This window comes from Podarcis tiliguerta (assembly GCF_965153285.1).
Source record: "Podarcis tiliguerta genome assembly, chromosome: 6".
NCBI classification, from domain to species: domain Eukaryota; kingdom Metazoa; phylum Chordata; class Lepidosauria; order Squamata; family Lacertidae; genus Podarcis; species Podarcis tiliguerta.
In genome coordinates, this window is record NC_139539.1 from 45,394,330 (window position 1) to 45,420,990 (window position 26,661).

At 43.9% G+C, this 26,661-nt stretch overlaps 1 protein-coding gene and 1 long non-coding RNA gene across 3 annotated transcripts; one reads left to right on the forward strand and one right to left on the reverse strand.

Moving 5' to 3' along the window:
• The first annotated feature begins 419 nt into the window (after positions 1 to 419).
• LOC310679973 lies at positions 420 to 4,302 on the forward strand. The gene is made up of 2 exons (XR_014512573.1): positions 420 to 1,259; positions 2,687 to 4,302. It is a non-coding gene; the product is annotated as an uncharacterized lncRNA (long non-coding RNA).
• A 5,608-nt stretch (positions 4,303 to 9,910) lies between these two features.
• MTCH1 (mitochondrial carrier 1) lies at positions 9,911 to 26,630 on the reverse strand. 2 transcript variants are annotated; one of them, XM_083445911.1, is made up of 12 exons: positions 26,381 to 26,630; positions 25,640 to 25,724; positions 23,162 to 23,268; positions 21,175 to 21,252; positions 20,021 to 20,078; positions 19,117 to 19,168; positions 17,572 to 17,631; positions 16,710 to 16,803; positions 15,372 to 15,419; positions 14,082 to 14,149; positions 13,375 to 13,450; positions 9,911 to 12,636 (listed from the first exon to the last, which is right to left on the reverse strand). In XM_083445911.1, exons 1-12 carry the CDS (start codon positions 26,552 to 26,554, stop codon positions 12,568 to 12,570), a joined length of 969 nt encoding a protein of 322 aa, XP_083302037.1. In that variant the 5' UTR covers positions 26,555 to 26,630; the 3' UTR covers positions 9,911 to 12,567. The 2 variants fall into 2 exon arrangements, with proteins under 2 accessions (XP_083302037.1, XP_083302038.1); XM_083445912.1 differs by lacking the exons at positions 9,911 to 12,636; positions 13,375 to 13,450 and adding an exon at positions 13,740 to 13,974 and having other exon boundaries at positions 14,078 to 14,149; positions 26,381 to 26,607.
• Positions 26,631 to 26,661: the final 31 nt, after the last annotated feature.

The following is a 26,661-nucleotide window of genomic DNA, read 5'->3' on the forward strand; positions in this document are numbered from 1 at the left end:
TGGTTAGCATGCCCCTGGGACGGTCTCCCATTATTAACATGGTCTTTAAACATACTTTTAAAAAGACAACAAACCCACAAAAAACCCTGCCAAACACTCCAGTGACTTTTCAGGAGCTAGTGCATGGAAAGTTTTGCAGCTTTTTGTGGGAACACCCTCCAAAGGGCCAAAACGAAGAACAAAAAAAAACCCCCAACCTCAGCACACCAACACCCTAAACCACCCTCTTGCTTCCCCAACAAGCATTCCCCGGTCTCCCCAATGTACGCACGTAAAATAAATCTTGGCTCCTACTGTCCTGAACTCGGGATGTTGGTGGCGGCACAGTTCTTTAACCCAGCCAAGAGAGATACGAGGGCGGGAAAACAAAAACAAAAACACAAGACCCACCCACCCCCCACATCATCTTAGTTATGCAAGAAGCATTTTCGCTTTTGTGAAATGCCTCATTTCCCGATTGAAAAATGGAGCTAAGAGACAACAAAAACAAAACAAAAACGGAGGCAGGTGAGGATGATTAAAAAAAGAGAGAGAGGGAGAAAAAGAAAAGACAGAAAGAAAACCAACCCACCGGGACATGCCAGAGGAGAGCAGACAGGCCCCCACATTTTCCATTTTGTCCGTGCCAGTCTTAGAAAGAGACAGAGAAAGAAAGAAGAAGAAGAAGGGGGCAGAGTGAATAGCTGCCTCGTTCGGAAATGGGCCTACAGCCACTTCCCACTTTGGAAGCCTCAGCAGTCATTCTCTCGCTCGCTCTCTTTGCGTTCTCCCTGCCCACTCTGGCTCGGCTGCCAAGTCAGAGTTGGCACAGCTTCCCAGGCAGCGCGGAACAAAGCCCTCTCCCATCCCTGAACAGGCACTGACAGTAAGCAAAGTGACAGGCACATCTTCTGCATGTTAATCCAAACGGAGAGGAGAAACTGGCGTGAGAATTCAATCCCTCAATATCTCTCTCTATAGAGATATATAGTCATGAAAAACAAAAAAAGCCTCTATCCAGCCTGCTTGAAAGGATCCTTAAAACAGAAAAAATACAGCTAGCTGCAATAAGGATTGGAGAAGGGAGGGAGGGAGAGGGGGGGGAGAGAAGGATTTACCCACCAGCACCTTGGCAAAGAAGGCTGCTTTGCATCTGTTGTACCTGTTCCTGTTGCCTTCCTTGCCTTTTGGATTTGTGACAAGAGAGAAAAGTCGCCTCTGGTGGGTTGCTCAAAGCTGCGGGTCTGCAGCCCTGTGCAGGAAGTTGGCACCGATCCCAGGTAGGACTTTACTCCCACATTTCTACCCTCCACCTCCTTCCTCTCCTTCCCCTCCCCTTCTCCTTCTTTCTCTCCACCCACCCACCATCTCCCTTGGTAAATCCCCCCCTGCTCTCCCTCAAAGCCTGTTCTTAACTTACCTCTTTTTCCACTGCACCACTCTGTGCGTGTCTGTGTGTGTGTGTGTGCGCGTGGGTACATTATGGATCGATCAGATGCACTCAGCACCCTCCAGCATCCAAGCTAAGAAACACAAACACCCTTTAAGGGTGACCTGGGCAGCAAAGACGGCAACAGCTTCCTGCCTGCACTGGCTCCCCTAAATGCCTGTTTCAACACATGGAGTTGGGCAGTGGTTGGGTTAATTCTCTCTCCCCCCCCCCCCCGTGCTGCCAAGGAGACTGGACAGAACGCAAGGGAGGGAGAAAAAAAAATACTCCGAACTCTGTACAGGGCAATGAAAGGAAAATGTTGAGCTTCGTGAAACTCCTAAATCCAATCCCCCCTTCCCCCCCTCTTTTAATACTGCCTGGGCTTCTGAATTGTTTGAGCCCACAATTGAGAGGGAATGTACAGTATAGACTCCCTGCGACTGGCAAGAGTCTTGCAAGGGGGGGGGGAGAGAAAGAGGAGGAGAGTTCTTACAATCAAACAGCGAGAAGAGCAAAGAGAAATTAACATCCAATTAGTGCCGTGTTTAACGAAGGAGACAGAGGCAGCCGTTGTTTTATTGCCCTGTTCTTTTCTTTCGGCTCTGACAGGCAGCGCGAAAGGCACCCCCAGATCGCGGTGACGTCATTTCCCACCCCCCCTTTTCTCCTCGTCCAAGTTTCTCAGAGGTTGGCCATCACGTTTGCTGGAAAAGTTAATTATATTTATGGCTGAGCTTCAAACAAAAAAACAGAACGAGAAAAAGCACGCTCTTCTTTCTCTTCGGCAAGGAACCCAAAAAAATTAAAATAAAATGGAAGATATCAGCCCTCTTTCTCTCTTTCTGTATCTCTCTTTCTCTCTGCTTGCCTGTGTGCCTTTGCTTGTTTTCCTGCTCACTCAGCTTGTAAAAGTTTGAGCTGTGTGACACTCTATTCGGCCTCCTTTGGCAGCGTGACAAGAACTGCTTTGGTGTATCAAAGAGAACAGGCAGCTTTTAAGGAAGAAACTCAATTCAGAGAGATTAAAGAATTATAATGTTTTAATCAAGGGAGAGCAAGAGGATGAGTGGGAGGCTTTTCCTTACATCTGGATCAACATAAGTGGCCCTCTAAAGGCTTGCAGCAGCAATTTGGAATTGGGGAGGGCGGTGGGGGGGAGAGAGGGAAAGAGATGAACTTAGAAGCAGGAATCCAGCATTTATAGTCTCCCTCTTTTCCTCCCCCCTTTTCTTTCTCCCCACACACCACATGAACTCTGTGGGCCGCTGCCTGAAGGAGACGAAGAGACGCCATGATGGCAGGGCCTTTGTATACTGCCGCGGGATCCTACAGCATGCTCAGAAAAGACTCTTGTGCTTTTGTAGTTGTGGAGAAAGATTATTTCCTACCACACAGAAGACCCCTTGCCCAACATGGCCACCTTTCCACAGCACCCAACTGGGAGGAATCCAGCTGCTTCCCTTTTACCTCAGTATTATAGCGACGTATTCCCTCCTACCAGGAAGGACTCTCCGATCAATAATGGGAGACGGCATTCTCAAGCAAGGTGCTTTTAACCTCGCAACAACGCCACGAGCTTTCCTTCCTCTCTCTTCCCCCTCCGCCCCCTTAGTTTTCGCCTCTTGAATCCTATCCAAACTGTTTGGAACTGGATTTTTCCAGCTGCTGGAAGGAAAGCAGCTGAGCTTAAGAGCAACCTCCTTGGGTTCCGACTGAAGTCGTTTTATTCCAGTGATGTCCCTTCTTGTGCTCGAGTAACGGCTGCCATTTCAGGCTGCAAGTCTAGGCTCAAGTGGAGGCCTCCGAAGGTAGGAGTATATATCCGGGGATAAAACGAATCTAGTTGAAACATACATTGAAAATGAGATTTGTTCAAAACCGTAAAGCCAACTTGAGTATGTTGGCAAGAATGCAGTATATAAATAAACAGGCCGGTCTTTATTAACAAAGGAAATAGAACGCTTTTAGAACACAAGAGTAGCTCTGCTGGATCAAACCAAAGGCTTCTCTAGTCCAGTATTCTGTTCCCACAGAGGCCAGTCAGATTCCTACTGATGGGACACAAGCACAGTAGCATTTCTCATGTTCTTTTATAAGATTTGCCCCATCTATTTCATTAGGTCAATGAATGACTAGATCAGTCTGTTTCTGGCCCATGCCTCTTTCTGATGTGTTTATTCAGAAGACCGTCCTGTCCCGTTTCGACATCAGTCTATTATATTTCTACCTAGCTATCTATTTAAAGTTTTCTATTTAATTTTCTCAAAAAATGCATTTAATTAGGTATCTAAAAGAATATGCATTTTGAACATATTGTCTCACGAAACGCACCTTTTGGAATGCATTTCCTCTCAAACCACACATTTCAAAGCATATTTCACTGAATATGCAGTTTGAAAATGCATCTTGAGCCTAGGAATCGCATCAGAAATTTTGGAAAAGTGCAAAATCCAAAGACACATGGGTTCCAGCTCTCACATTAGTGTGGGAGGTACAGATTGGGACTGTTCATCATCTGAATTCGCAGAGAACGAATTTTCCAGTGCAAAAGTGAGCCCTGCAAACGCTGCCCGAACACTGTTTCAATTCCTTACTGCAGATTTCATTATGCTGAAATTCCAACAACCCTCAGTCTTGCAAGGCACCATATGATATTGGAACTGAACAGTAGGGGAACCAAGATGGTCATTAATTTTTTGCCTGAAGATTCGTTCATTTACGTAACTTGAGTCTTGGCTTGCAGCAAGTTCATGAGGTACACAGAGATGGAGCATCCATTTAAATGTATCTGTTTAATAAATTTGTATATAGCTTTTCAAGAAAGAAAACATGTCCCTAGAGGCATTGTCAAGCCAAACAACAGATGTACAATAAAATACAATTTAAGAGCATGAGTTAGGAGCATCTCCTGACAGACAGTATGGCTACTGTTCTCAAAGAGAAGGGGTACTGGGAGAATGAGGTGCTAATGACTGCAAATTAGCACTTCAAACCTTCCACATCAATCTTGGGCAGGAAAGAAAAAGAAGCAGCCAGCAGAGCTGAATGCAGATAATATAGATTCAAAGCTCTTATTGCCCCATGGTACGCACATTCATTTTCTGTGGGCCACCATGATCTCTGATCAAATATTGTCTTAGGTTTTCTTGGCACTTCACACAGTACCTAGGAAAAGCTTCAAATATCCCCAGCAGTATGGCTCATATTGTGGCAATATATTCAAGACAAATATCACACTAATCTAGGAACGCCTGGATAAATTTTGGAAGCATTTTAAAGTATACCGATAGATAGATAGATAGATAGATAGATAGATAGATAGATGATAGATAGATAGATAGATGATAGATAGTAATTATTTGTGTCAATATGTTAAAGGATGGACACATATTTTTACAGAGAGAAAAATGTGAATTTTCCTTTGGGAGAAAAATCATCAGCAGCACAAGTCTGCCTTTGGCCCAGACTTCCATTTACTGATAATATCACATTAGGGATGGGGAGAATTTTGATTCAATTCACATGTAATGACAAGCCTACCTAATCTGCACTTCCTGAAGCAATACCCAAACCAAAACACAGCCATCTTTTGAAATTTGCATTTCTCTGAATTTTGCAATGCAGTTCTCCATCCAAGCAATGTGCACAAAAATGCATATATTGAAACAAAGTGTGCATTTAAGTGTGCATGTTAGTGAAAGTGACATTCAGAAAGGCATTTTTAAAGGGAAAACTGCTTTGCAAAAAAAGTATACATTCAGTAAAACTGAATAAGAAACTAGGAGAAATTTGCAGTAAAATCTATTGCGATATTAACGAATTTCATAACTTGTTTTTAATTTTTTTTAAAAAAACAAAAACCTGAAGCAGGAACATAGACATCTGAATTTAAGGGTGGAAAAAGAAGAAAGGGAGAGAAACAAAAAATAGGCAGATTAACCTATCCCTACTTGACATTCACATTGACCTGAAATACGAATTCCTTGCCCTCCAATTCCCTGCTCCAAGGAAAGGAGACCCTCTAGGACTGTAGCTTAGCTAGCTGTCTGCCCTGCACTCTCTCTTCCCTTCCAAAGCCAGCCATGCCCTTCAAGCTGCTCAGTGGGAATGCGAGGCCTGACCCCACCCCCTCTAGCTGGGCTCTGCTGTCTTCTTGTCTACGTGCTGCCTGCTCTGGCACAGTACAACAGGAGCAGAGAAAAGCAAACATTCCTATCGCTCTGGGCCAAGGGCGTGCTCCACAGCCTCAAGAATGGCTCCTCTGTTTAGCATGGGGCAGTGCGTCATCTCCACACACTAGTTCTGCGTGTAGAGCAGCCTCCATAATCTTGGAGCACAGGTAGGAGGCGGCAGCTGAAGCACACCTTGCCGAAGCCTGAGGCCCTGAAAAGGCCTCGCTTTCCCCTCTGTTTGCTTAGAGCAGCTTTCCTCAACTTGGTGCCCTCCACACGGTTCAGGCTATGGCACTCCTCAGTCCCAGTCAGCATGGGCTGGCTGGAGCTGGTGAGAGTAACAGTTCCAGCAACCTGTGGAGGGCAGGAGATTGGCAGTCCCTGCCTACAGGATGGCTTCAGAGCAGAAGAATCCAAGCTTCAGCTGAAAGCTGAAAGCTTCCAAAAAAGATTCCTGTCGAATGCCGGCGCTGAGTAACACACCAGAAATTCTCTGCATATTCAAGTGTTTGTCAAAACATTTGAAAGCACGGCTTGACCTCTAATGCCATTTGATTTCAGTTGCTTGACAGTGTCAAACAGTAATTAGCAACTGGGACCTGCAACAAAAGGTGCAGCATGGATGTCTTACCAGCCAATCAGCCACACCGTCTTCCTAGGTAGTCCATATTTTCCCTCCTTCATGGTCCCCCCCTCCCATATTTTTCCAGAAGTGTTCTGTGGTCATTCAGCTTTGGGCCCCCTGTTACATTTTGTTCCTAAAAGTTTTGTAGGATTCCCTTGGCTCCCCAAGTCTACCACTTCTTTCCTCTTTTGCACATTGACCACATAAAGGCTGGCATTCAAATGAGCTTCCCAGTAGGTATGAAGGTATTTGATAACTACTACAGTGATTTCAAGTAGATGAGAGAGTTTAGACGCGGGTGGCGCTGTGGTCAAAACCACAGAGCCTAGGGCTTGCTGATCAGAAGGTCGATGGGTGAGCTCCCGCTGTTCGGTCCCAGCTCCTGCCTACCTAGCAGTTCGAAAGCATGTCAAAGTGCAAGTAGATAAATAGGTACTGCTCCGGCGGGAAGGTAAACGGTGTTTCTGTGTGCTGCTATGGTTCGCCAAAAGCGGCTTAGTCATGCTGGTCACATGACTCGGAAGCTGTCTGCGGACAAATGCCTCGGCCTATAGAGCGAAATGAGCACCGCAACCCCAGGGTCATCCATGACTGGATCTAATGGTCAGGGGTACCTTTACCTTTACAGTGATTTTCAAGTAGATGATAGAGTTTAAGGAAAGATGATCTAGAATATCTTCACAACAGGAGCTACACAACATAAGCTCTTTTAGCGTCACAAAAACCCATAGCTGTGATAGCAATAATCCGAAAGCAAAGGTATCAACCTGATTCTACAGATTGCACATGTAGTTACTTGCACCCGACGCCTGTGAAGCAAGGCAAGTCCAACTGGTTCTAATCGTGAGCCTGTGACCAGAGGCTATCTTCCATTATACTCCCTGCATTACACTTAGAACAGCCTTGCCATGGTATCTGGTAACCGACAATATTTGGCAATAGCTGGCAATGGAGACAGCTGGAGAGCTGTTTTGTGGTTCATACCTGCCAAAAAACAAAATAAACCACAGCATACATACTGCCACCTTCTCATTGTAAAGCACTTGATTTTTAGGATAAACATTTCAGATCCAAATTAAAGAGCATCAACATTTGAAATTTGGGCAAACTTCAGACGTTTCAGCTTTTATCTGAGAACTCAGGTTTCACAACAAATCCACCCAGATCTGTCTTTTTGCATGGTTCTCAGAATTAAGAAAGCTGCTCACTTGAAATAGACATCTCAATGGCTCTGATCTTCAGCAGTCTTTCCACCATGTGGCAACAGAAGCTCACTGGGAGAAAAATTCATTGCTGATAAGCTTATCAACGTGAATGCTCCACTAATGGGTCATCTAAAGAGGGGGCTCTGAGGATATGGATGCCCATGCGACTTGGGATATATAAGCGAGTCAATCTGCTCGACTTTTTAAAAGGAACTAACATTCCTCTGTAGACTGGTCCTTTTTTTTTTTTGCGGCTATCTGGTCAGCATACGGGCTGGAGATGACCCAGGAATCTCCTCTCCTTGGACCCTGATTGTTGTAAACAAAAGAGCTGCAAGCCACCCACACGTGCCACAAATGTTCTTAGCTGCAGCTTCCTCCAAAACAGCAGCTCTGCATCATGCTTGGGGGTGAAAGAGACACACACAGAGAGAGAAAGCCATTGGCTGTTCAGGACAATATGCCATGCACTCAGAGGCACCAGACGGAAGTAGCTGCCAGAACCAGATATAAAAGGGGAAGGAAGCAGATGCAAAAGGGGAGGAGAGGAGGGGGCTGTCCCTGGGGGTAGACTCTGGAAGGACGTGAAAATGGATGGGAACAGAGAAAAGGGAAGACGAGAAATTTGTATAACAGGAACATTCGCCTACACAAGCCCCTGCAAGGCAGACTTTTTAACTGGGAAGGGCTGATCCACACTCCCCTTCCTCTCCAGTGAATGAATTTTAAAAAGGGAACGTACTGAGCAGTTTCATAAGAAGAAATCCCTTTGAACACTCAGAACTGAACCACTTCAAGTTAAAAATAGGAGATGGTTGGCACGCTACATACTGGCCAGAGGTACCAAATTTTTACAGCCGACTCTGTGTGCTCCCTTTCAGCGGAGCCAGTGTATTGTTTTAGTACTTCCAACCCCCTCAAACCAGAAAAGCTTGTGCTTGTCTGCCCACCAATGCATGGCTGGATTTCTACAGTGAACTGATGTTGTGCTGACCCAGAGAGAAAAGGGTCTTTCCCAGGCTATTTCCTCAAATTCTTGATGGTGAACTGCAGTGTGACAAGAGGAGCATAGAAGCTTATTATGCCTCAGAAGATGTGATCCTCAAACAAAGTACCCTAAGCACGATCACCACAGTGCTATTGGAAAGCTCATAAACAAAATCTGCATGTAACTGGGGAAAGCAAAGTTTGCTTCATATACAACTACGTATATAAATTAGCACCTTTACTAAAGGTTGAAAAGTGACCCTGACCCTGTCACTGCTGTTGAGATCTTACTTTTTATTAATAATAATTTAGTAGTCAGTTGTACAGTAAAACCACTGCCAGAAGCCAAATGTCTACCTAATCTAATATACATTCTTTACCAGATCTCTAAACAAACTGAACTATGTTTATGAGTTGCCAAAGCCTGGGATATGGTGAAAAGAGGATGTTTCAGCAAGGAAGACAGCCTGGAGTCCAAGACAGTCTATTGAGGCTATTGTCTAGGATAGGGGATGGCAAACTGTGGTCTGTGGACTTCATTCAGGTGACCTGAGGTGCATCTGAGGATTTGTAGCTGAAGATGAGAGCTGGCACATCCATCGCGCTGAATATTAATTGTATTTTTATTGAGTCTTTTATTTCATATACTGTATATTACAAATCAAATTCCTACAACAGGCAAAAAAGTAATTAAGTGGTTGACCAAGACCCTAAGCAATTCTGAAGTGGTTGATGGAGAACCACTGATGTGTAAAAATCTTTAGGCCTGGTAATATGAAGGTGACTTATACCAAGTCAGACCATGGAACATATAGTCCCATATTGTCTACTCTGGCTGGCAGCGACTCTTTTAAGGTCTCTGAAAGGAGTCCTTCCCAACCCTGATACCCATGTTCCTACAAATCAGAGGTGATCTCTATTATTCCCATCAAGTCCAGGCAACATGGCCAATAGTCTTAGTATGGCATAAATAAGGAAGGTGGGTATGCGAAAACTGACTTACTGAAAAACATACCAGTACAACCAGTACAAGAACCGGTACCTTGGTTCTTGAACGTAATCCATTCTGGAAGACCATTCAAGTTCCGAAACATTCAAAAACCGAGGTGCAAAGGACTGTCTGCAAATTCAATTGAGAAAATTGAAAAACAAGCAGCGGAAGCCGTTCAACTTCCGAGGTGCCTTCGAAAACAGAAGCATTTACTTCCGGGTTTTTGGCATTTAAGTTCTGAAGCATTCATCAATGGAGATGTTCAAGAACTGAGGTACAACTGTATTTTGTAGCCTTTACACAGCAACACTGTGGTGCAGAGTGAACACTTCATTCTAGTTTCATTGTTCTGATTGGGTCTGACCTTTACAGTCTCATTTGAGCAGGATGGACATAGCGCATAACCACAATGGGTGTTTTTGTGTGTGTGAACATTTTAGATTTAAAAACAAACAGACTAGGCGGCTGAGATTTACAGTCCTTGGGTTCATGCATAACATTAAAGAAGCTCAAGGGATGTCATTTTCCACAGTTTTATTTCAAAGTGAATTCAATTAACAGTTATAAAAACAATATCATGCAGTTTTATGGTAAAGGTAAAAGCATTAAAGTGATGGGTTGGGTCAAAGGGATAAGGTAGCAGATATTTTAGATACCACAAGAGCCTCCCACATGTACTAATAATACATGTACAAATATGCTATACAGGACAAGATCTCCAAAGCATCAAGACAAGTATCTGTTCAAATGACAATGTTTGGAAAGTAAAAGATTTGGGACACCTATCTGGAAAACAAATGACCCTATTCCTTCTCTGAGGAATTGTTGCGGTTCCTTGGATGCAAGAAGCAAGACCAGGCTCTTCCTGGGCTCCCCAAGGATTTAGAGGGGGGGAAATCACAAGACATCCATATCATTTTTCACTGTATGACATTACAAAATTAATGCCCTTCCTTTTGACCCAGAAAGAATCCCCAGGCACTGCAGAAGCCAGCACAGATGCATTTGGAATTACTTAGTAACACATACAGCACTCATGCACATACAACAAAGAACTAACAACACAGCAAATAGAACGGGGAAAGCCTATGTACAGCAGCACTGGACGGGAATATAGCCATTTTTTGTGTGTATAAATAAGCTCTGATCACAAACGAAGGAATGCCTCTAACACTTTTACTGGACAAGGAGTTAGTTGCCTTTAGAATCCCAATTCTCATCACCTAGTTTCCTGAAGACAAACACTAATAGTTGAACTTAAGTTGAACCAGCGTGCTACAACCACATCCTTGCTGAAATGAAACACTACTTTAGTGCAATTCACAAATAAACTGACTTTTCTTATATACTGTTGTGGCATACAAGATCAAGTAGCTTAAAAGTTGCAGAACCAAAGCAACCACAAAGCAACCAATGTGGACAACCACATTAATTGACAAGAGTTGGCTTGGCCTTTGTCTCAAGCTCAGCACCAATTCACAGAACTAAAGTGTGGTGAGAATATGAGTTTAGCAGAGAAGTCTCAAAATTATTGGTAAAGTAGATGCTTTGCCAGGAAGATAATTTCCCAACGTTTGCCATGCTACTGCAAAGATGCAAACGTGGGGGAAGCAGTCAGCTGTGGACTGAACTGTCAGCCATGCTTGTGGCGAAGTAGCCACACAACTCCCCTTTGACTGTGGAACTGATCTAATAATGAAAGTCTTCATGTCAACTAGAGCCAACTCACATGAACTTCTAAAGCAGAAATTAGAAAAACTAATCATGGCCCAAATTCACATGATCAGAAGGCAGCCTTAGCTATGACAACCAATGTGCAAAAACCATTCTGTTCTACACAACAAAGCTACAAGTCCTTAACACGGCAGACGTTCTTGCCCAGCATCATCTGACAGTGGGGAGCACTGCTGAACTGGGGAAATAGGTCTAGAACAGCAAGTCTGACAAGCTTATTCACATACAGGTCAGCAGAGAAAACATTTCCTTTCTTTGCTTACATGCTATCTCAGTTTGGCCATGATTCACCCCCCAGCTGCATCCCCTTGTGTGCCACTGAATCCCACCCCAGAAGGTCCCCTGGCTTCATGAATGGCAGAAGAGCCCTAGTGTACACATGTGGTATCCACATGTGGCCCTGTGGACACTATTAGCGCTACCTGTGCTAGGGCTTTTTTCAGCCGTAACTTGCAGGAACTCAGTTCCAGCACCAATCAGGCGGGTGAGGTTGCCATTCTGAGAGAACAAGGGAGGCATTCATGGTGAGTTCCAGCACCTCTTTTTCTAGAAAAATAGCACTAGCTATACCAATTCTGGCTTAAACATCTCATTAGTGGGCAACACTCAGCTCAGTCTTAAGGTGCTTGTAGTTATGTTCCCTTAGGAAGTGTATCTTCCCTCTTAGTGTTCAACACCCCTTTCCCATGCTCAGGTTGTTCAAAACCCAGATAAAATTGATTACTCTTATGTGCCAACTTAAGAGAAGAACCTCATGAAAAATCTGGGTGGTGGAAGACCTGAGAGATGCTATGTTAAATCAAGATTCAGCTCTATGCATGTCATTGTTAGGAAATGAATAATACTGCCACTTATGGTACGTTTTCTGTGGCTCTCCTGAATCCTAAGTATGAAAAATATTCTAAAACCAATTGGGATTTTAACATGTAGGCTAGCCAATGAGGCAGAGGCCAAAGCTGACAGAGCTAAGTTTAGCTTCTCCAATTTGTCTAATGTTTTGCTGGTCCACAGACTAATGCAATAATGGCTATTCTATTTTACTTGTCTAGCGATGGCACCGAGAAGAGACTGCAGCCAACTGAAGTCTCGGCTGGTTTAGGCAGTGCAAAGAATGATGTAAACAAACTTCTCATTGTGTCCCTGACTCCAGAGAGCCATGTGCATGCCAAGCCTTCAGAAGCTATAACCGTTCTCCAGTAAGGCTGTCCCTTTGGACTTTAGGCTTGGCTGGCACTGAAAAGTGTTCCTGCCCCACCCTGACTGGCAAGATCAGCTGGCAACTTAAGTCAACATGGTGCAGTTAGGAAGCCAGTCCAATTTGCTGGGGAGAAGATGCTCTTGCTCTTTCACCTTTGACTTCAAAATTAAAAAGGAAATGTCAAAGCAAGCATTGAAGGTTTCTTCTACAAGAGTCTAGGTTGACCTCTTTCTCCCAGATGAGATTAATCAATAAGATATGCTGGTGCAGATGCTCTACGAAAAAGTAGGCTGGAGCCTCTGAAGAGCTGCCCCTAGGGAGAAGAAGACAGGAGAAGAAGACATTTATAAGAGCTGTCATTTTAAAAAAAATGTATAGTAAATAAGGGTGCTGGATGCAGCAACAGTAAACCAGGAGCAAAATACAAATAGTAATCCCCCATATGCATTCATTTTCCCCTCTTCCTCTTACAGTGGTACCTTGGTTCCTGAACGGCTTAGTTGTCAAACAAATCGGCTCCCATCCGGTTTGTGAATATTTTCCAAAAGCTGAACGTCTGATGCAGTTTCCGACTGAGTGCAGGAAGCTCCTGCAGCCAATCGGAAGCCACGCCTTGGTTTTTGAACGGTTCCGGGGGTTGAACGGACTCCCGGAACAGATTAAGTGTGAGAACCAAGGTACCATTGTATTTTATACATGTCTAGGGAAACCCTGCATAATATTACGGTGGTGTAAAAAGACAAACACCAAATCTCACAGGAATAGACTTTACTGGGAAGATTATCCTTACTGATGTTAGTCTGAACAAGATTTTAAAGATTATGAAAACACTAAAGAGTAAAAACGGCAGGGGAGTTGGGGGGTGACATTTTGCTTCTTCTGTGGCTAAATTTGCAAAGGCAGATTTGCAAAAAGTTAAGAATCATCCACTTCTGTTCAGGACAAGAAAGGATGCATGCTTCTGCCATCCATCTGTACTGAGGAACTGCTCAGGAACCAAAGCTTTACTTTCTCTGGCTAAACTCATCTCAGAGTAAACACGGCTGCTCACCTGAGCACTGAGGTGTCTCCAGCACTGAATCCAAGAGGAAAACACAGGGGTGCATGGAGGGAGGCCAGCAAGTAACCTATACAGCAAAGAGAGCAGTCAAGGAAGAGAGCAAACTGAGGGCGAGAGAAGCAAGCAATCAAGGTGTAAACAGGAATCAACATCATTACTGCCTCCAGATGCTCTCATTTATTCAGTTACGACAGACACAAATATATACAGTCCCTGCTCTAGAAAGGGGGCAATACGCAACATAAAACCAAACCCTCTCATTGTTCTACAAGCTGCAGAAACTTTACAAAAAGCCACCGACTTAACTCCATCTCCTTCAATGACCATGAACATTCACAAACCTGAGACACAGAGGCTGTTCACTTCATGTTTATTGACCTAAAAATGCTGGCTGGCTGGCTAGCAAAAATAACTGTGGGCTATTTCCACATATGCACACAGCCAATGTCTTCTCTTCCTCCTGTTCCTTCAGTGCGGCGCATCATCTCCAAACACATCAGCCTGAAGTCTGTCTGTCCCAAATCACTTTTTTAGGTGCGTGCAGGGATGCGAGGGCGTGATTTTTCATGCTGTGTGTGCATATGGTCCAGGCTAAGCTGTTCAGTACAGGAAAATATGACTAGAATAAGTAGTTCTGCCAACTTATTAAGTTTTCATTAATGACGCTGGTTGGGGGTGGGGAGAGTGAAATCACATACCCACAATTGTTCACCGCCATGAGATCTCCCACAAGAAGAAAGGGGTACGTCAGCATGCTCACAGCAATCTGAAACAAAGACATATCTAAGGCATTCCCTTCCATACGGCAGAGCGAGACACTGTCCCCCACCTCTCCCCCCGAAAAAACAATGAGCAAGAAGCCTCATGCAACAAGACAGGACCAGCATATTTTGAGTGTGCAGAGAGAGAAACTTTTTCACCTGAGGCAGCTTAACTGTCAGTTATGTAGAAAAGCAGCATAACAGGCCCCAGATATACATCAACTGGCAGGAAGAACTGCAGCTGAAAGATGCTTAACAACAGAGCTGCACATGCTTGTTAAAAATTACACGTGGAAAGAGATCCATATGCATTAAGGATAAGTTATGATGACAGCTGGTTTCCCCACCCACATCTTGCACTTTATTAATTGTGGGTTTATTCGAGTCCGGTTTGGCATTGGGCAGTTTCTCAAGCCCAAGGAGAATCTGGTTGACCAGCAATTTTTTGGCCACTCGCCCGTTGCAGTTTCATAGGACTTACAGGTAGGAGACTTGGGCCTTTCATCTAACTCACCTTGCCTCAAGCAGACCAGATTTTTTAAAGTGGCCAACCTGTGGCATAAGCACCATTGCTGGTGGAGCAAGAGGCAGTGACCGTGGGAGCCAGTACAGTGGTACCTCTAGTTGTGGACTTAATCCATTTCGGGGTGCCATTCGCACCCTGAAAAGTCTGCAACTAGAGCGCCTCTTCTGCACATGTGTGCGGCGCGATCGATCGTTTCTGCGCTTGCACGAAGGGTCTGATCGCTTCTGCGCATGCGCGGGAGGCAAACCCGGGAGTAAACACTTCCAGGGTTGCTGCTTTCGTAAGCAGAAAGTCTGTAACATGAGCGGAACACAACACGAGGTATGACTGTATTTGGGAGTGAGCCAAGTCTACACAGCCTGCCTCCCTCTGCAAAGCTATGCTGATGAGAAAAGGCCAGGAGCAGAGGCCTGGGATGGGTTACAGCTACTACAGTGTGCAATAATGCCTGTAGCAGCACTGTTTCATACTTTGGACCACATTTGAAGCACACTTGCCAAAAAGGCTGCCAGTTATTGCTTTAAGTCAGGGTCATAAATCAACCGTTCAAACCCTGAGATCTGAAGTTCCCAGTTGCCGGGACTCAGTACTTATACAAAGTCATACAAGGGTGTGCACTATTTCCCTAGAACAGTGGAAGAGAGAAGGAGAACAAGTCATATGTCGACCAATTCCCCCAAGAGGCACAATCGCTTACATACCCCCATCACAAACTTGGTGTAGCTTCGTATCACAGAGGCTTGGCTGAACTGAAACAAAGAGAGATCAGAGGTGTCTTCAGGCTCAGACCGTCACACACATTGAGCGAATGCAAGCAGATCACCGGTTATCAATAAGGCTGCATGGAATATGCAGAGAAGCTGGCATAGTTCTAGATATAACCTAAACCAGATCTGAGCTAACACAGGCAGCAACAGCTTTAAACTGACAAGGGGCACCTACTAAACCAGGTGTGGGGAATGCTTGGTCCTCCAGATGTCACTGAACTACAAGCCCCACCAACCCTGGTCACTGACCATGCTTGCTGGAGCTGATGGAAATTGTAGTTCAGCAACAGGTCAAGGGCCAGAGGTTCCCCATATCTGCACTGGATTGAAGACATTGTAAACACAACTCCACAAAGACTGCTGAGTTGTTACACAAGTATAGGCAATTCAGCTTGCTTTTCTTTGGAAATAACTTTTCCATAGTTAAACTCCACCTGTTTTAATATTTGATCCCATGTCCCCAAAGGGGAAAAGACTTCATGAGCCGTATTAACAAGCAGCTCCCAGCAAACAGGTCTGAGAGTTTTGATATTTTCTTAGCCCAAATTAGCATGCTGCAAACGAGGCAAAAACTGAGTATGGGGAATCAATGATGTTTAAGAGAAACCATGTGCACTGAACAGAAAAAGTTGGCTAGAATGTGGCAAAGGCACTTCCTGGCTGCTATATGGTGACGGCTCGAGCTTGTAAAGTTTACAGACGAGCAGAACAGTATTGCTGGGTGGGGGGAGGTTTGTGTTCTCTGCTGAGATTTGTCAGCTACTTAAAACCATGCTCAATTTGAGCTGTGGAAACAGAGAGAGGCCTCACTTACAGATGACACCCTTCCCCCTTCAGTTTAGAACATTCTGCAAATCAAGGCTTCAACCTAGGTCCAAATATGTCATTGACAATTTCCTGCTTCTCTCTCTCTCTTCACACTTTTGCTATCAAAACATAGCATGTTTTATTTCAGCTATAAGCAAGTCTGCTAAGTTCTTCCGACCCATATGTTTCTGTGATATCAGTACTAACTAGTAGTCCCTAAAGCATGAGTGCCAGGTGCTCAGTCAGGTGGACATACACTAAGAAGTCCAGAAATTCAATGATACTATCAAAACCAAGTTTAGAAGTCCTTCCATACAAAAATCCACTCCTGGTTTTCTCCCAAGCATTCTTTTTCACAAGTAAGGTGTGTGTGTGTGTGTGCTGATTCAGGGCAAATCACCCAGAGATCCACTGTTGCACTAAACCAACAAGCAACTCAACAGGATGAGAAACCCCACCACTCACGTTGTCATCCACTGCGTAGGTGTTGATCAAGTGAGCCAGAAGGTTGCAGCACCATAGAAAGATGACATCGCCTAGGATATGAGGAACTAAACCGCTGAAAAACCAAGAAGGAAAATTGGATAACAAAGACTTGAGTTAAACTACAAGAGTTTTGTGGCTATTTAAAACAGAACCGTTGCCTTTAAAAAAAAGAAAGATGCAATTTAGACAAAAATCTCATCAAGAGTGACCAGAAAATGTGGTTAACCCCTACCCTGATACAGAGATTCCAATCCTCCAGGTCTGTTAATTCAAAAGGAAATCACTAACTCATTCCAAATGGCATTCTACAGCACAGATGCATTTTAGAAACCTCAGTGCTGATTAAAAAGTAATCACAGATAGAATAAGATTTGTTGATCTCCTTATTGCTGTTTTGACCGAGCCATTCCTAGTAATTATTGTTGCTTAAGTAGTAAGTCTGGGACTCCTTCCAAAAAGTGCCTTAGGCTCTGACATAATGCAGGGAGGAGCTCCAAGGCTGAGGTGCTGCCTATGAAGCCCAAGTCATTTGCTTTCATCACTCTTATGTGACGCGCAGGAGACACTACTGCCTGGTCATGATGGGCCGAAATTTATCTCTATGTACCTGCAGAGTTTTAGAATTCCAAAGGAGTCTCCTATTTGGAGCAGCATCCTATGTACTGCCTGATAGAAAAATGTTGAGTGCAGAACTGAATCCTAAGGAGTGGTAACAGCAACCTGCCGTTCTGCTGGCAGATGGCTGTGTGGCATAAGAGCTGGCCCAGGGTGTGGCAACTGATCAAAAACAAAAGTTTCAGATTGAGTAAGGTTTGCTAGGAATTCAGACAGACTCACGTACACAAAGAATCCCAGCAGCCCTTCTTCCTTCCAAATTGTCCCAATGGAGCTGAACACGCCCCTGTTGAGAAAGGAAATGGTTAAGACTCGGGGAAGCAACTCTCACACGCCTCTGCAGTCAGCAGCGCATTTATGCAGCTGCTACTGGCATGCTTCAAGCAGGGGAAAGAAGAATCGTCTTCCTCTCCTTGGAACAAACCAACAGCTAAATTAGCATTATGATTCTAGCACAGGGGTGGACAACCAGCGGCCCTTGGCCTAATTTCAAAGCCCTCAGCAAGCAGCAGTTCATAACTCTGGCCAGGAGTAATCTGTCCTTGGCCAGGGAGGAAAAAGGAGTGAGAAAGGGGGTTGCGGGGAGGGAAGGCTCTGGCCCTGCCCACAGCCACCTTCAGTCCCACTCACACAGCCTCCAACCAAATACCCTCTCTTCAGAATGCATCTCTCCCCTCCGGCCCCGGTCTCTCTCTCAAAAAAGCTTCCCATCACCATAATAAAATAACAGTTGGCAGCATAAAAATGTCCAGCAGGGATGAATCAAAGCATATCAATAGCACATAAGTGCAATTCAGAATACTCCTACTCACAGATACCTAATAGGCCTGTGAATTTTTTTTAAAAAAATCCTGACCTGGGGACAAAAGAACCCTAAGGAGGCACCGAGCCAGCCTCTCTCAGATGGGCATTCTACAACTGGGGTGCCACCACACAGAAGGCCCTCTCTCCTTAGTAGCCCCCCACTTCACTTTGCTTAGTGTAGACATCTTCTTCTGTAGAGTCGCTGAAGAAAGGATCAAGGAATCTTGTAGTCCTACTTCGGACCAACTGCAGTTTCTGGATTATTTTTGAAAGCTGCTGTGTATATGCTGCATTGCAGTAAGCTAAGCATGAGGTTACCGGGAGATGGGTAGCTGGCAACCAAGCTATCTCTATTCAGGTGGAACTCTCTCTCCTAAGAAGTGTGCATGGCCTCCACGCTGCAGATTTTTAAATGAAGCCTTAAAAGCCATCATTTACAAGCTGCCCTTTGCAATTTTTAATTTATTTCCAGAATTGGTACATACTATAGCACTCTTTGGTTGTTTTATTAGTCTCTGTAACTGTTTTAAATGGTCTTTTTAATAACTATTAAGGCTGCAGCCTTTGCTAGTTGTGATTAGTTTAGAGTGCTGTATTTATTGCGTTTTTACAATATTGTGAGCTTTCTTAGGTCGAGTATGTCCCCCAAAGCATCATATGCATGTTTTTATAGAAAGAAAATAAATACTTAAAATTGTGACTGAATAGTTGAACTATCTTAAATTTCTGTACAAGGAGACCATTATGAAACTATATTGGTGTTTCACCTCCTTTTTGTCTGAAACAGAAGATGCTGAAACACATAAAATTCTAGTGGGACAACGGATATGTAGCGTCAAAGACACAGTGGAGTAAGAGGAAGAATGGGGAGCTGTTCATGCTGGTGCTGCTTGGTTCACATTGAGCAAATAGTTTATCCAAGACTATTATTCTCAGGTTCAACTCTCAAAGGGCAGAACAATCTCACCTGTACTTCACTTCCCGTCCGACGAACTGGACCATACAGCGCATTGAAATTACTGCAGGGAAACAAAGGGATTTAAGCAACTGCAGTTGCAAACCATTTCATCACTTCATCAGGATCTACCAAGCAGTACATGAGGCACGAAATCCACCCCCCAAAATGCAGCATTCTATCAGTCATAGTTCTTAGTTCATGATGCTTAACAGAGATATAAATGCATACCTCCCTAGCAGCAAAAACCCCGGGAGCGCCTTGTGGCTCCTTAAACATTAGCAAGTTGCGTAAGATTTCACTGATTATGGGGAACCTGTGGCCCACCTGGTGCTGCCACACAACAACCCAGGATCCCTGATCACTGGTCCTTGCTGGCTGTGAGTGATTGGAACTGTAGTTCATCAATGTCTGGAGGGCCACAGGTTATTCATCCCTGCATCAGAATCCACCTAGTTAGATGTATGAAATATTTTCTTCAGTTGTAGAGTGAATATCCCTCTTACACTTCAGCACATGCACCTATTATTATGTAAGCTGTAGGACCAAAATGTCATGAAATGGAACAAGTCTCAGTCTCTTGTATTTCTATGCAGAATCAAATTTACTTCAGCAATCATTAGTGACAGCAAACTTCCTTCTCTATAGATTTTAACACCTGAAAGTGGGGGGAGAGAAATGTTTTCTTTAGTAAGTAAGAACATCTCAAATGAGTCTGACTCAAGATCAGGCTCCTGCCATGGCTAGGAATATCTTTCCCAATTTTGTTTAAAACAATTGCTTCAAGACCCAAACTAAAAGCTAGTTTTTCTTTTTATCAAATTTTTTATACCACTCGATTGTAAAAAACAAAACAAAAACCCAACAACCCTCAAGGTTAGAAAGAGATCGAAAGGCAGCAGACCACACAACTCACCATGCAGCGGGTGAGAGATAACCCGGGATACGCACTGCATCATCATCTCATGGGAGGTCTGAGGAAGAAGGTCAAGCAGAGTGCAGTATGAACCACCTTCTGAGAAATGGCATGGCTGCAACTGATCACACTGTCATTAGGACTATGTTGGGAAACCGATTGCTTTTAAGTGTTTCAGCTTTGTGTTTTGAAAAACAAATTGGGGGGGGGGGGAGGGAGACTACACGGAAGGCAGCAATTCCCAGAGTCTCACTACCTCAAGCCATGACCTGCCTCCCTCCCACATATCTTTATTCTGATGTAACTGTATATGAGATAATTCAGAGGGGAGAGATTGTGAAGCTTCGGTAACACAAACAATTTGACCTCAGAGGTATACCCATGTCTGAAGGCAAATTTCTGCTTTCTTCAAAACTTTTCAAGCCTCACAACATTATATATGTTGGAAGACCACTTTCGGGTCTTTTATATTCTCACTATGCCATTTTTCAAAAATCATTTGATGGTATCTAATGCTGCCACAAAACCTGTACAGCAGGCTCCTACTTGAACAACAGAACTTCTCCCTTCTCCCCTCTGCAACCCCTCCATCTCAAAAGCTCTTCCAAAGCATTGGGGGACCCTCTGGAGCAGATTTCAGGTTGCACAAGGGGAGGAAGGGAAGTCCCTTCCATGAGTGTATTGTGCAACACTCGGTTGTGCAAGTGCAGGAAAAAATTCTACAATGGCAATGGAACTTCCCTTCCCTCTCCCCACTCATCTGCCGAATGTCCTCTGCAGGTTCTCTCTACCTTCTGAAGATTTGGGGGTGGTGGTAGTGAAATTCCATTGTGCTCACAGAAATTGTTCTGCAATTATTTAGTGAGATTACATCCATTCATTTTGATTTTTAATTTCTTGGGTGGCAGAAGAGCCAAAATCTTAAGAAATCAGGCTGACCCCACATATGCATTTTCAACCTTTCCAATCTTCTCACAGCGTTAGCCCCAGGCAGTTTTCCAAACTAGGTTTAGCCTTACAGGAAGTTGGGGAGAAATGAACCATGTTAACTTTCCTAGATTTATGAGAATGCAAAGTTGCAAAACAGTGTTGCTTTTCCCCAAACACTAGGTAAAAGATTAAGTAAAGAAAGATTGCTCGATAATGGATCCCACCTCTTTTGCCACTTTCAGGAGGGACGTTTTCACATCATCCTTGTTAGAAACATGTTCTATATCCTCCAAAGGAAAGGCCTAAAAGACAAAATAATAAAAAATAATAATAATAATAATATTTTTTTTTATACCCCGCCCTTCCCGGTTCAGAAAACCGGGCTCAGGGTGGCTAACAACAAATTTAAAACACTTAATTGATGCAACAAAAAACAGCATAAAATACAGTATTAAAACATGAATAACAATAAATTCAGAATTCAAAAATCAATTTGGGGGAAAATCCATCCAATAAACATTAGATGATCACCAGGGCTAGTTGGCTAAATTAGTCCTATTTGGGCCAGCGAGGAAACCAGGGAAGAATTAGCTGTGGGATCCCAGAGTAGATAATCTTCATAAAAAGGGGAGAGGGAGGGAAGGAAGGGGAATAAAAGATCAGGCTAAGTTCAAATTGAAAGCCAGGCGGAATAGTTCTGTCTTACAGGCCTTGCGGAAGGAAGTTAAATCCTGGACAGACATTATTAAGCTCACCTCCCTTCAGAGACTTGGCTATGAAGAGCAATGGCACTTGATGCATCTGCTCTTAGGGGTGTCCCCAAGGCTCCCTATTCCCCATTTCTAATAAATATAGCTGAGGGGGAATGGGAGAGCAGCTCAGAGGACCATACATGAGGGGGGGATCACCATGTTACACAGATTAGGTTGAAAGATAGTGACTTGCCCAGTGAGCTACACTCCCATCTTTGCTTCCTCCTTCCTCCTTAAGGAAGTAGGAACCATGTCAGTTCATTAGCCAACCTAGATAAGTGTCTACATGGATTGGCCACAGCTGTCCAGTGCTTTTCCAGTCCTACCTGAAAATGCCCAGAGTTGAACCTCTGACCTTTTGCATGCGAACCACATGCTCTATCATCAAGCTATGGCCCTTCCCCAACTTCCTTCCCTTCTCCCTATGCTCTTGCTGCAAGGGAGCCCTGTCGGGCGTGTGTGTGTGTGTGTGTGTGTGTGTGCGCGCACACACAACTTTTTCTGCCTCACAGAAATGGAGAAGGATGTTGCTCTCCACTTTGAAAATGCCCAGCTTCGAAGCATGCATTTGCCTCCTGCTCATCACCCTGTGTCTAAAGCATCATTAGCAGGAAGAGAATCAGCATGAGGAGGCCCAGACTCGAAAGCACTGAAGGAGCATGAATGAGCCTCTCTTCCCGCTTCCAAGCAATGCACAGACGGGAGGGAGTGGCAGCCGGCGCAGGCTCCCGAACCATAGAGCTGAATCAGGCAGTGTTGAGCTTTCGGAGCTTTCCTGTGCACAGCAGGAGGGGACGGAGTGGAAGGCAGCCAACTCATCTTGGCAGGAGACAGAGCACCACTCCTCCCATCCTTAATGAGGAGCTGTCACTGACGATTAGAAAAGTGAAATCAACAGCCCCACTGTCAAAGACTGAGCAGGCCAAGAAGTGTCAGACTAACAGGCTTTCACAGGAAATAAAAGGTCACTAAGAGAGGATCAGCACATCATTATTTTAGGGAGGCTGAAGGCACTCAAGACATTCCTAAAGCAGCCTGATGGTGACTTAATAATCAATTAATTTAAAATATGGTCCAAGAGGGCCATCAGTAATAAAAAAAATAAATGCTGAGGATTCAGGAAATTGTTCACAGAATGAAAAAGGGGGAAAGTTAAAAGACATGCTCAGAGGGCCTCCGTTCAGCATAAGGCCAGCAGCTGCTGCTGCTCTTTCAGCTCAGCAACTCAGGATCTTGCAAAGGATTTACTGCCTCTGGTTGAAGGAAAGGGGCTGTTTGCCACAACCAGAGAAGTGGCAGTGGTGGCTGCTCTTGAAGCTCATTCCTTCTTCTCACTCCACAGTGGTGTCAGCTGACACTTGAGTTATAATGAAATGCTGACCTGACTTTCTTTAAAAAAAAAAGTCATTCACAACTAGCCTTCAGTACACTGAGTGCAGAGAGCAAACTTGAACCTTACCTTCTTTACTCTCCCCCTGCTTATGGTGGATAAAGTGCTAGAGAGAATTCGAGGAGCAAGGCCACGGAAAAGGCCTCTTTTCCCATCCACTTCCACAATGTGTCTGGCTAGGAAATAAACGATTGTGGTGTCACATCATCGTCGTTGTCAGTCTTCAGAAGCTCCAACTTGCAGCTGACTAAACATCTATTTGGAATAACACGTCTCAGGGCATTAGACTATCCACTGATACTGAAGATCCCATTGTAAAATGAGGAGAACCCTGACATTGCCAACTAAATCTTTCAGCTGTGGTCTGCCTACCTTAAAGAGTTACACTGGATTTTACTGGCTAGGTCAGAGTGTGAAGATTCCTTTAACTCGTGCTTAGCTGTGTTGCCTCCTTCCACCCCAAAGGGTTCAGGTTATAATCTGCAAAACGTTTTGAAAGGAATTGCATAGAGCCTAAATTATTACAAGCATCGGATGGTAAGACAGAGAGGAAAAACTCAAATGTGCTTCTAGTATAGTATAATGCCGTGGTTGTTTGCTACAGTGGAAATATAAGACTAATTCCACTTTTCCAACCCTCATGTTGCTGTAAAGCAGCATTTTTTCCTAACTGTATTTGTTTTCAAAAGAGAAAATGTTTCTGTAAAAGCAAGTATACAAAGTGATCTTCATTAAACAGCTGATATACTAGCTCTTCAGTTGACTGTCATGCTTCACACAATAAAACAATCACAAAGAAATGCATTTAAAAAGCTTCATTAGGAAAAAAAACCCCAGCTTCTACATCACAGTATGATTGCTCTATACCATTATATACATAGAAAGCAAGGAGTATTATAGATTCATGCAGTGATGTATACACATTTTGCCTCTCTACATGCTATAAATGTGTCTGTCTTTTAAAATTCTGTTTTATGCAAAACTGTTTGCTAATGAATATTTTTTTTTTAATAGGTGCCAAACATTTCTCTAAGAGAAGCACATAAGTGGTATGGCTGAAAGTAGCAAACTAAACCCTCAACAATCATACCACTACACATAGTAACACTTTCACAACTAATATCTGTTATAACGAAATGATTTATTTTATAATTTGATAGCTTTATAAAATGTATACACTGGTTGATTGCAAAACAAACAAACCCTCAAAGTAATTTACAAAAAGGATGAAATCCTCATCCATCTAAATGGATGTCCCAAAATCAAAAAAGTACAATCAACTAAAAAGGGTTTTCTGGCCTAACACTAGGGATGTTGCTGTTGTTTTTTCCTGTAATTTTGTTGGAAGTGACATAGAGTGCCTGGAGCAACTGAGTCAGATGGGTGGGGTATAAGAAATATTGTTGTTGTTGTTGTTGTTGTTGTTGTTGTTGTTGTTGTTGTTGTTGTTATTATATTATTATTATTAGCGTTATTCATATAAGTAGATATTATTCACACCAAAATGCACTTTTTGCAGCACATGCAACCCTATCTAAGTCAATAAGGACCAACAATGATTCCATACAATCTATGGCATAGACAATACTTTTTTCCTGTTACAAAATGACTAGCAATATAAATGAGATAAAGAGTGTTGGCCTGGTTTGCATGCAATACTAAGCCAAACCATGGCCAAGCGTGTGGGTACTCACTGTAAAAATTACAGCCACTTTGTTCCTCCCCCAGTACTGCTGCTACTCAAAATGAAGACATGGTTTGGCTTAGCATTATATCTGAAACCAGGCTCATGGTTTGTCTGGAGTGAGACTAGCTATGTGCCTGGGTTCAGCCGTAGTAGTGCCAAACCATGGTTTCATGTTAAGTAGAGCAGCAGCAGCAGCTTTTTTTTTACTGAAAGTACCTTCATATTCATGCATTCATGCTTAGATACAGTATGACTCAGCATTACATGCAATTGGGCCACTGCCTACAAGATTTAAAAGGCAATAATGCAATTCAGCACATGCCTACTCAGAAGATAAGGTCTACTGGAGAGTACTCCCAGTTTCAACTATGAAAACCTGGTGCACCATACAATTTTAGCTATCACTTTTTTTGTCTTTGTCTGTGATCATTGCAAATCAAGATGATCTAAGCAGTATTCCTCCTGCAGCATCTATATTCTCATAAAAAATAACTTTGTTCACAGAAAAGACTTTTTTTTAAAAAAGAACTGATTTATCACAGCACTATACTACTGTTGACTTATCATTTCTAAGTTTTGTATTATCCTTATTTAACTACAGTGGTACCTCGGGTTAAGAAAATTCATTCTGGAGGTCCGTTCTTAACCTGAAACTGTTCTTAACCTGAGGTATCACTTCAGCTAATGGAGCCTCCTGCTGCCGCTGTGCCCCGGCACACGATTTCTGTTCTCATCCTTGGGCAAAGTTCTTAACCTGAGGTACTACTTCTGGGTTAGCAGAATCTGTAACCCAGTGTTTGTAACCCGAGGTACCATTGTACTGACAAACTTTCCTTGGATTTTTATTAAAGTATGCTCACCATATGTAAAAAAGCCAGGTAGGTAAAGTACTTTTCTTCCCAACAAGTTTCTCCCAACAGTTGGAGGAAGAGGTTCATGCCCAACCTTTAAAAGAGATACCAATCAGGCAACATCTGCTTCTTGGAAGAATCCCCCATACCAGTGTTCTTCAATCATAAGTTTACATCCTATATAGATGGTACATTTTCCCATTTGTTCTCAGTTCTTACTCAGTTTCACCAACACCAACCCTTTACTGAATTAAAAGATTTACAGGCCCGGTACCTCATAGCTAATTTTAGTATTGTCTTTTTGCATTGTTCTAACCCACTCTGAACCCTTATGGTGAAGGATAAACTGTCCAAATCATTCTCATAGACACACAATTTTTAGTTGTGACAGTGCCATTTTATACAGCAAGCGGAATAGCAACGTTCTTTACAATATCTAGTTAAATTGCAAAAAGGAGATTAACCTGATTTATAGGAACTGACCCTCCTCCACCTGTTGCAAGGGGTCACACCTACCACAAAACCCGGAAACTGAGCCCTAATTAGGGGCAGCCCCAATAATTAGGACGAAGGCTACACCTACTTGCCCAGGGATGCTGGGAAGCACATCCCAAGATAAACAGCAAATGCCAATAACTCTAATTCATTTTCGGGCCCTGCTTCGCAACCCGCAAATTCTTGGGGCTGCCAGCTCCGCCAGAGGCCCACAGAGACTGCCCACCCGGAACCGGCTTTCGGATGTGACCGCACCTGCACCAGCAGCTTGACATAGAGCAGAGGGTGGCTCAAGGTCGTGAACCCGGCGCTCAAGGCTACGAAGAGAGCGTCGGCGCCCTCCGCCGGTCCCGGCCCCATTCCTGGCCCAGCGGCTGCAGGAGGTACCCCAGGGCCCACCGTTACAGCCGCCATCCCCTCTGCCCCCATCCAACAAGGGGACGCACTTCCGCGTACAGCTCCTTGCCCTCGTCACATGACCGAGCCCTTCGGTCACCGGGCTTCTACGTCATCACATCACGCAAGGGGAAGAGCTG

What these genes read in the sequence shown, in the direction of transcription:
- MTCH1 (XM_083445911.1), bottom strand. Translation starts at nt 26,554, where the DNA reads ATGGGGGCAGAGGGGATGGCGGCTGTAACGGTGGGCCCTGGGGTACCT. An exon ending in ACCTGGCTTTTTTACATATG is followed by an intron (nt 23,269 to 25,639) that starts GTGAGCATACTT and finishes TTTATTTCCTAG; the next exon opens with CCAGACACATTGTGGAAGTG. An exon ending in TATCTCTCACCCGCTGCATG is followed by an intron (nt 19,169 to 20,020) that starts GTGAGTTGTGTG and finishes GTTTCCCTGCAG; the next exon opens with TAATTTCAATGCGCTGTATG.